The following is a 10,749-nucleotide window of genomic DNA, read 5'->3' on the forward strand; positions in this document are numbered from 1 at the left end:
TGAATAAATAATTTGTTTTTTCTTTTTCATATGTGACTTTAATTAACAACACAAGAATGTATTATTGACCATTCCCCCCAAAAAAAAACTATTGGACAAGCAACTATGCAATGTAGGGGAAGGAAAAAGAATGCCTCAAAAGAAGCTAACTAAATAGTAAATACAACACAAATAATGGCCAAGAAATACCCAAAACTGAAAAATAAATATTGGGTTAATTTGTTCCTTTATGACCTTTATCTTCCTATAGTATGTACTAATAATATTTAGTCCAAATTTTGCATATGCACATGAATGCCTCATATATATATATAGCTAGAACATTGAACTAGATAGTTCCATGTTTTCTAGCCTATGTGACAAATGATTAACTTCTGGACTTGCCCTTAAAGAGGGAATTGTTGATTTGTCTTCAATTGTTACATTGTTGACTTTTGATGATGGATTGAGCTTTTCAAGTGCTTGATGTTTAAGGTTTGGTGGATACTCTCTTACATAACCAATCCTAGGACCAACTCCAGTTGTCCATTTGCTTGACGATGCTGCCTTGTTATTTTCTATGTTTTCAAAGTGATGCTCCTCATCCACAGGTTTATTAGGAGATGGAACAACATCATCATCAACTGGATGTTTCTGCATGAGACAAGTTGATCATGCTTGTTTACATTAAATTTTGAGGGCCAATTTGGTTTTTATTATTGAAAGTCTCACGTCGAAAAGAAAAGAGATAAGGTTTAAAAAGAGTGACACTCTTAATTCCACGGACTGAATTTTTAAGGATGAGTTATGTCTGATATACAAACTTAATAAATCTAGAGGGAAAAATACAATATTATTTACCTTTACGTTTGTCATATCCACATGATGTTCCTCCAAGAAGTGAATAAATTCCTTATAATTCTTCTCCGTTGGACGATAATGACCACTATAGGGCCATATAACCTGAATATAATGTAAATGAGATTAGTTCATCTTGCAAATGAAATAAAATGTGTTACAATTTCTTTCCTTCATCTTTCAATCATGATTTTAAATTGGGGCCGGAAACCACAATTGCGACCAAAATATAAAGGATTTTGAGGTCTCTGCAACAACATTGCAACTGCAATTTTGACCGCACAATATAAAAGTTTGCAGTGTAACCACGACCACAATTTAAAACCATGCTACCTAATAAAAAAAAGTGTATGGAACATGTAGCATACATGAAGTACTCCATTGTGTGCAACAATTCTTCCAGATGCAATGGTAGCAGCACCAGCTACAAAACTTGAGTGTTGAAATTTTCCTTTCTCCTTTTGTCCAACATACATAGCTCTTGATGAGCTAAGAACAAAAATCCACTTTGATCCCTCAGTTGTGTGGACAAGGTTTTTGCTTTGTTTATAAACAAGCTTGCCTCCTTCCACAATCACTTCATATGCTTCCCTTTCTATCTTCAAATTGTAAGCATCAAAGTTGAAGTTGTTAATACAACATAAATTTTTGTGACTTATTTGCAATGAAGTGAATGAAACAACTTACAGGTCCAAGGTACTTTATGCATTGTCTCTGCAATTTCTTTCTTGAACATATGTCAGTAATATCTACTCTTTTGCCATCTCCAATATCCAGCCTTTCATGTCACAAAAATACATTAAGGAATTACCAAATAGGGATAAAAATTTAAAAGTTCTATGGAATCTATACTAGCTCTTGTTCAGTTAATATTTACCAATAGAAAAATGGCTGAGAACTTTGGCACTGAAACCAGACATCATAATAGAAATGCAGGTTGTGTCCATACCGATGACGAGGATCAATCTGCAGAATATAAGAAAATCTTAGCCTAAGTTAGTTTCTTTTCTTGGATTCCAAGAAACCATTTGATAAGTCAAGATGTAGATTTATGAGCTTACAGCTTCAAGCCAATGTTTTCGAGCCAATCTTTGCCCCTTATCATCTTTCGACAATCCTCTTCCCATCTACCAACCAAAGAAAAAAGAGCATATTGATTTGCACTCAACAAAATTCCAAAAAGAAATTTATCAAAATTTAAAGACTAATATTGCCCCCAAAGATTCTTAGAATTTGGAACGAGTCTATAACTCAATCCTACAAAATAGTCTTATAGAGTGTGGTTATGTACCCCGCTTATAAACTCTTTTTCTAGCCTTATCTCGTCTAATATGGACTCGTAACACACTCTCATGTCTAGGACAGGATATTTGGACTGTACCCCGATAGTAGATGAACAACAGATTTTGGATAGGCTCTTATATCATTGAATTTGGATAAGGAATTAAGGATTAGGCCTAACTCAATACAGTAAGAGATGTCTCCCAATTATAAAGTGATTTTCGGACTTTATATCATCCAAATTGGAACACTTAAAAACTTTTAAATGAATGTGATTCAAAGAAGACAAATATGAGCTTAAACATTGAACCAAAGCACAGAAAAATATACCCTTTAGTCAAATTCAAATAGAGTTTATAGTTTCTAGCTTATAACATTAAAGGGTATATACCTTAGCAGCCATTGTCCTTGCTGTAGCCCAGTTAGAAATAGCTATTTCAGATTTATCAGAGTCAAAATGTGATATCAAGCACCTTTGAAAAGGAGAAGAATCCGAATCTTTCCACCTGGAGGGAGCAGTGAAGAAACTTACTTAGGAATGCATTTTGGAAAGTACACTAAAGCAGCACTAATCACTGAATTCTTATTAATCACTTATAAACTTGAGAATATTGAAGACTAACCAAAGTTCCTCACAAACAACTGCTAAATCGGCTAGATATCTTCTAATCCTGTAACTCTTGTAAACTTTCTGAAGCTTTGTCGCAGCTAAATCACGGTCAGAGTCAGCAAGTGCAGATGAAAACATTACTACTTCTGGTTTTTTTTGGTAACAAAACTGTGTGATTTTGTTTATCAAATATTTGCATGACAATGCCACTTTCCTTCTCTTCAAGACTATACACTCTTCTTCAATAGTAGTAGTAGTAGTAGTAGTAACATGATCACTTAACTGATCAGGCTTATAGAAAGTATTGAAATTGATGTCTTTGTTGAACTTCACTTCCTTGCTTATTGTTAACATTTCCATTAATTTCTACACAAGAAGTATAATAAGGAACACTTCATTTATATTTTCCATATCTAGCTAATAGTAGAAACTTGCAAAGTAAACATATAGAAACTCACATGGAAGTAGAAACTCAGCTTCTTTATAATTTTCATCTATACACATAAGTTTACTCTTTGGAATACTGCACAATTTTGGAAGAGATATTAGCATGAGAGACATGTAGATTGAAGAAAATTGAGATCTTTTGGAATTTTGCTAGCAAGGAATGGTTTTGGTTGAATATCAAACTATAAGGAGAATTACTTGTGTGACTAGCAAAAAGTCCCATAAATTGGGAATCAGATTTCCCACAGTTATAGCACCCTGCTGTAACTGATCTAGCCGTCCGATTTTTAATTGGCGGTTGAAATCGTTTTGTTTTATAAAACTGTATTTTAAATATGAATCGTCTGATCTCAAATCAATAGTCATGATCAATTACAACGTGAAACTGCGTCATGTATCGACAACGGTGAATCCGGGTCCCATAAATTGAGTTCTTTAGAATAGAATTAGATTATTAACTCAATGACCAAAGTTTTGCTAGAAAGGTTAATAGAATCTTTCTTGTGATATATAATATAAACATAAAAATAATTGCCAATCAATCAAAGTACCACCCCCTTTTTTTTGTTAAAACACCAAATGATCAGTGTAAACAGAATTAAAATAAGGAGTTTATTATTCGTAAGCTGTAGGTCAACTGACAGATGTTAAAATTGTCATGCCGAATATTTGTAGTGTTATCATTTCGAATCATGAATCTCTCACTTATGTTTATGTGAATTTCATGCAAAACTGGCTCAAAGTTAAGTTAAGGCCATAAAGGCCGTCTTAGGCCTAAAAAAATATAATATTTTTTTATAATAAAAATGCCACATATTCTATAATTTTCTAAAATAAAATTAACAATAGCATATCTAAAATTAATATTACCTCAACAAAGATTAGACTGATTGATTAATTTTTTTATCAATTTGAAAACTGATATTAAGCAAAATAGATTAACTAATTTAATAAATGATTTTTTATTCTAAAAATCTAAGAAATTAATACTTAAACTAAAATTTATAAATATTGATAAATTACTATTATAGGATTTAAAAGGTCTCATACTATTATAATATTGATAAATTGCCAACATAGTTGGGATGTCCACTTATAACTTGATATCTAGACGCTCTTAATTTATCTAAAAAAAACCTATTATAAAAATAAAATATATGGTCTCATAATAAAAATTGCCTTAGACTTCCATATGCATTGAATCGGCCATTGTTTCATACTTTTATGAAGTATTTAACTATTTATACCATTTTGTTTACTGACAAAAAAATGGTTTATTTTCTACAAAAAAAGAATAAAGAGTTTCTTTTCACACATCCAATTTCACTTCAAAAGTATACTTCTAGATATAAACACGACCAAAAATACACTTCTAAATATATGTGTGGTTTTTATTAGAAAATGTAGAGAGGGGGTAAAGAAGTTGATGCTTTCTCTCTAGGCCTCCCATGTATCTTTTATACCCCCTAAATATTCCAATTTTGCCCTTGCTAAAAACTTCGGTTCGCAGAAACCGAAGTTTTTTCTAGTTCAAATTCAGGGAAAATTCGGTTAATAGAAACCGATTTTTTTTTTCAAGGCAAAAAAAATTCGGTTCATAGCAACCGAAGTTTTTATTGAAGGGCAAAAAAGTAAAATCTAGGAGGGGAAAAAGAACCATGGGGGGCTAAAGAGAAAACTATAACCTTGATTATTAGTCCATAATACTTTTGGGCTTCTAGAATGGATAAAAGCAACGTTGAAAGGCCCAAAATAATTCATTTTGGTTTCAAGGTCATCAAAAGAAGGGTGCTAGTTTTTTTTTTTGTTTAGATTTTCTTTTGTCACCCTACTAGTTTCCTCGCGCGCTCTATATCTGTCTTATTTTATCATTTCGCTATTAAGTAACGATTGTTATAAAAATGAATTTTTTTTATAAATATTCGTCCGCTACTTAAGTAACGTACGTTATAAACGTATGATGTTTTTTTGGGTATCCATGGTGCGTGGCAAAGAAAAAAAAGATTTTTAGTACTATGTACATTACAAAATGAGCGTAGGGTGGCAAAAAAATTCAGTATTTTGATTATAATTTAGAATAAATAAGCTCTTATAAAATAATTAAATAAATGGGTTATTGAATTTACCTTTATATTATATATCCCTCAAGCTTAGTGGAAGAAAAGATTATTGAGGCAATTTATCAAAACAAGGAATCTAGCAGTGGCAGTTAATCCAATTTTTGTTCCTTCAATTGTTTAGCTGACACAAATTCTTGTATGAATGCTTCTTCACTTCGCTATGGCTATAATGTTTTTTTTTTTTTTGTTTAATGATGAATATATATATATATGGTATTGATAATTAATAAGTAGTAGTACTAGTAAAGGTATGACAGCATAGGACACTGGTAACTGCTTGTATAAAATAAACAAATGTCACAAATTAAGCACTTTGTACCAAATCACTTCTCAGGTAGTATATATTTATAATACTACAAAATTTGTGTTTGGCATATGGCATTATCAACAAATTTTTTATTTATCATTGTCTTTATTTTTAATTAATTTGTTCCAAGTTTTTATTAACTAATAATTAAGCTTACATTCACTAGGAATTTGTACAAAAAAAAAGTGAGAAATAGAATAATAAGTTGACCAAATTGGCTCTTGCTATTTAGTACTGGCCACCTACAAGTAACATCAATTAGTGACCCCATGCATGCTGGAATATTTGTGATTGTGATTAAGATTAATTAACCACAATGGCTTTTGTTTGTCAGATATAGCCATAGGTGACATCAACAGGTCACCCCCTGCATTCTGTAATATTTTTGTGTTAAACTATCTTAACACGCATGCACAAATCATTGGTTAGCATTGCTAATTAGTAGTAATTGATGTCACAAATTAAAATTACTATCTCTAGTTATTTGTCTTTTTTTCCTTAACCATGTGAATTTTAGAAGATTAAACTCTCGTAATATAGAGTTCGGTGGAGAGATAAGATAATTTTCATAAAAAAATTGTTTTAGTCAGAATTTGAACTTTCGCTCTCTTTGTCCTAAAATAAAGTATATTTTTCACCTCAGCTTAATCATTTTGTTTGATGCAAAGTCTTCTTTTTTTTTTAACAAACAAAGTAATTTTTTTTAAAATAGTCAAAATTGGTGATGAGTTATAGAGGAATAATTGGAACTATTATATCAAGTTTTTTGCTAACATTTTCGATTAGAAATGTATTTTGCAGCATTTGACTCTGGATTAACTATTAAGATTAGTATTTTTTTTTTCTTTCACTAAGTCTGTTAATTCTTTTAACGTTTAGCTCAAATCAAAATAGACGATCCCAGTAATAGAGTTCGGTCACAAAGTAAATAAAGTCTAGCTAAAAATCGTTTTCCACTAGAATGACTGAAATTAATAAATTAATTAATAGAGGTGGCCTAATTATTTTAGCTCTAATTTTAGTAAAAATTAATATAACTGAACTGCTCCAATTATTTTGATAAGTATTGTAAACATATTAGTGTTGCTGTTTGTATGTGAGGTTGTGTATCCAAGGACACCAAAGTTATTTTGTAATCAAAAAGAGTATATTCTTCATCATATCAAAGTTGTTTATTGTTTTGTTTGCAAATGGCCAATTTCATCCGAGTAAATAAATACTAAATAATAATGAGAAATATGACTTCGATGTATAATAAAAAGTTAAGGGTCCTTTTCTCTTCTGTTTCATTCTAAATTTTGAGATGTATTATCAATATTTCACATGACTTTTTGTTTTCGAAATAGTATTGTATAGAAAACAATAAAAAAATTATATGTTCTATACACAACACTTTGAAAAACGAAATAAATTAAAGGTCCAATGAAAACAAAATATAAAATAATTGTTTGCTTAAGGAGAAGCAACTATATATAAACCTAAGTGTTTTTTGAATGACAAAATTCAATCTCATTTTAAATGAATAAAAGAAGTGGAAAAATAGGAGTTCCACTTTCAGAAGGGTTTCTAATTTTCTATCATTGAAATAAAATATCGGATATAATTTCACATCTTAAAGTGAATAAGTGAAAGTGTCGGAGTTCAAACTTTAAACCCTGTAATAATATACAATGTCTCTAACAATTGAATTGAAGGAAAATATCGGATAGAATTTCATCTTTTAAAGTGAATAAGTGAGAGTATCGAAATTCAAACCTTAAACACTGTAATAATATACAATGTCTTTACCAACTGGTTATGGTCCCAGAGACTTAACAACAAAATTCTTAACAATAATAATGTGACATTGTGGGTCCACTTCAAAATGGTTATCTACGTCCTATAAAAATAGTTAAGGAGGTTCCCAGTTCCCACTCAAAGGTGAATTATAATTTTGGCTCACATTTTCTTTTTGACACAGGCTCACAAAATTATTAGGAGTTGGATAACTTGGTCTTTGTGGAGCATGAGTCAGATTTGATGAGGCTAGAACTTTTTCACACATCATCAAATCGACCAAATTGATAAATCCGAGCCGTTAGAACTTTTTTGTATAATTATAAGATTCTCTACTGCGTGAAATTACATGAAACAGTTACTACAATATACTTATGTGATTCAAATCCCTAGATCAACATTTTTTGGGAGAGTTTGGTTTTTAATTTCGACATGCTAACTAGTGAGAAAAATGATTTTTTTTTTTTGGTATTAAGAAAAATGAATTTTAGTTCACGAATGACATCTCCTTACTTTCTATATCATTTATTCCTTCTTTTCTTTTTCATTAAATTCAATCAAAGTGATTTAGCATGAATAAAATATCTAACCCATACACACATGCCAAACGCGTCCCTATTTTGACAAAGAAAACTCGTTTCGGTGATTTGTGGCTTTCTTTTTTTATCTTTTCTTTCTCCTATTTAAAGTAAGTGAGACGTGTGTTAGATTATTTCAATTGATCCTATGTTTCTGATAACAAATGAACAACAAAATCAATAAATCAAATGCGGAAAATAGAAACTAAAATTACCCACAGCCATTTGTTACAGTGTTGTGAAGCACGGTTCTTTGAGTCTTCTAAGCTCTTACTCTCTACTATATAAATGATGATGATGTATATTTTCTGAATATCGGAATGAGATCAAACTTAGGGACCAAAGACTACTTTATATAGACTTGATTCTACTATCAAGAATCCATAAGTGATTACCACCGGAATAATGACCATTAAAAAAAATTGAGACCCTTCAAATCATAACTCCTAAAACCTATGGATCATACTTAATGTGAATCTTTTTTACTAATAATTAAAATAAAACCGTTATGTTCTTGCAATATGTGATAAAGATATGCCACTCGCAGTTCCTACGAACAAAAAATACAAGCTTATTGTGGCACGTAAAGCTCAAAAACACAAGCTTTACCATCAAATGAACCACTCTATGCCACCTTTGGGACCATCAAGTGCACCTTTTGGATTCCCATATTCGAATAGTTCTCCAGCCAGGCTTCCTGATGCAAGAAATTGTCCATCATAGCTAAAAGCTAAACAAGATTCATAACTATAAATATGTACATATATGATATCATCTATTTTCAATCTCAGTCTTTAAATATAAGTTTTTATTAAAAAAATTCATAACTATAAATATAATTTTTTTTACTAAACTATAAATATCTTTTAAAATTATTATTATTAGATTAGATATATAGGAGTAATTTTTTAAGCTTGTTATTGTTACATTTATTCGTAACATAGGTGCACTTGCTTGATGTTTTGCCTATATGCCTATATATATACCCCCTGCTTACTCTCTATTAATATGAGTGATGGATGACATATTCATACTATTTTGACTAACCTAGCTATAACATCTCCGAGGTTGTTATTATTAGTTGTTCATATCATTTTTATTAATGCTGTGAATACATTTCTTACACATCTGAATTAGCCTAGAGTTTTTATTCTAGTACAAAAATGCCCACTTTCTGATTCCTTAAAAATGTCTGCACAAAAAAGAGAGAACTTAAATGGTAACTTAACTTATAGTGAACCTTTTATTCTACTAGCTACTATGTTTACTAACTAACCTCATATTTTCAATTAATTATAACTATATTTTTTTTTTGACAAAATTAATTATAACTATATTAGATAATTAAAAGTCATGCAAGAGATCTTGAAACTTTAAAGTTATAGAAATGTTAAATCTTTTAAAAAAGAGCTTTGTCACCACCTATTAGAAACATGGACAAGTTAATTAGTATTTTTCATTGTCAATATTTTTGTCGGTGTAAAAACAATATATATTTCAAAAAATAAGAAATGTGTTTTTTTATTATAAAATAAATAGGTATACTTTTATATATGTTTAAGTACTCTAATAATATATATTTAGCTACCGTAAATATAAAAGTTATTAGATATATTACAGTAAAAATATTTATGACTCGATTGATTGATTTTATTTATCTTTTCAATCTCTACAACAAGTATAAAGAACTATATTAGCGATAAGAATTGTTAAAACAAAACTATAAGATGAAATAGATGATATATTTCATTCAAAGAGTTTAATTGTTGTGCACTTTCAGTGTAAAATTATTTTACATATACATCTAATAATATGTTGCCACATTATTTAATGAATGTGACATGTCATGTGTTTTATAACATTTTATGACGTGTCAATATATTTTTGGATATGTTTTGGACTGGGCCTAAAGCCCAATTGCTGGGGAAATTCTCTTCTGGACCATCGAGCATGGGCGCATTTGTGGAGCAGCCCACGAAGACCAAGCTCAGGTCAACGTCACAATATCTACTCATATTCTAATAGAAGAGGAGAAACACCGGATGCAGTCGACTCTCTGATCGGGTAAGATCAAGATACATATGTGTAAAATAACTTTATCGTAATAGTGTATATAAATTAAATTCTTCTGTTGTTCATATTGAAAAAGACGTGATTAGTCGGTTTAATATATTCAATTATCGATGAAATTTGACTCTTTAAAACATCAACAAACTCAATTTTTCTAACTAATATTATTAATTTTATATTAATTTCAAACTTTTATTTTATTTTTCGTGTATATTTAGTCCCCTCAAGAATATGTCGCTTCATCGGTGCCTATAACTTAAGTGTTCCACATCAGTTACGAAATAGTCTAAATATTTGATTATAAGTGAGGATAATCCTTATGTTACAAGTCAATTTTATAAGTTTAAATTAAGTCAAATATAATCCTTATATTTGATTCTAAGACTGATATTTGAATGGTGTACTATACCTCTATTTTCTCCCATATGCTTGTGACTTTCAAAAAAAAGTTGTGGAAAACACTCCAAATAATGGACCATAATAAATTACCTACCAATGTACTAACATTTTTTTGGAAAGGAAATACCGATGTAACTAATCAGAGTATCATGCAACAGATTATCAAATTAGGGAAACCCAAAATAAATGCCATATAAAATGAATGGCCAAAATCTGATATTGGTAAAGAAAAGTTATCTGTTCCCCAACAACCAACTCATAGAAAAATTTGACCCTAGTAGTAGTAGTAGACTAGTAGTACAAGTAACATTTAATAATCCACCA

The 10,749-nt window shown here is 30.1% G+C and overlaps 1 protein-coding gene across 1 annotated transcript; it reads right to left on the minus strand.

Moving 5' to 3' along the window:
* On the minus strand, nt 1-5,620 carry LOC123894122 (IQ domain-containing protein IQM5-like). The gene is made up of 10 exons (XM_045944016.1): nt 5,302-5,620; nt 3,187-3,251; nt 2,742-3,094; nt 2,510-2,624; nt 1,899-1,964; nt 1,715-1,803; nt 1,525-1,615; nt 1,206-1,436; nt 841-942; nt 1-633 (listed from the first exon to the last, which is right to left on the minus strand). Exons 2-10 carry the CDS (start codon nt 3,220-3,222, stop codon nt 316-318), a joined length of 1,401 nt encoding a protein of 466 aa, XP_045799972.1. The 5' UTR covers nt 3,223-3,251; nt 5,302-5,620; the 3' UTR covers nt 1-315.
* Nucleotides 5,621-10,749: the final 5,129 nt, after the last annotated feature.

The sequence above is a fragment of the Trifolium pratense genome, linkage group LG7 (assembly GCF_020283565.1).
Source record: "Trifolium pratense cultivar HEN17-A07 linkage group LG7, ARS_RC_1.1, whole genome shotgun sequence".
In the NCBI taxonomy this organism is placed as follows: domain Eukaryota; kingdom Viridiplantae; phylum Streptophyta; class Magnoliopsida; order Fabales; family Fabaceae; genus Trifolium; species Trifolium pratense.

Coding starts and splice junctions, on each gene's coding strand:
- LOC123894122 (XM_045944016.1), bottom strand. CDS start 3,222: ATGAAAATTATAAAGAAGCTGAGTTTCTACTTCCAT. Junction 943..1,205: donor CACACAATGGAGTACTTCAT/GTATGCTACATG, acceptor CATTATATTCAG/GTTATATGGCCCTATAGTGG. Junction 634..840: donor TGGATATGACAAACGTAAAG/GTAAATAATATT, acceptor TGTCTCATGCAG/AAACATCCAGTTGATGATGA.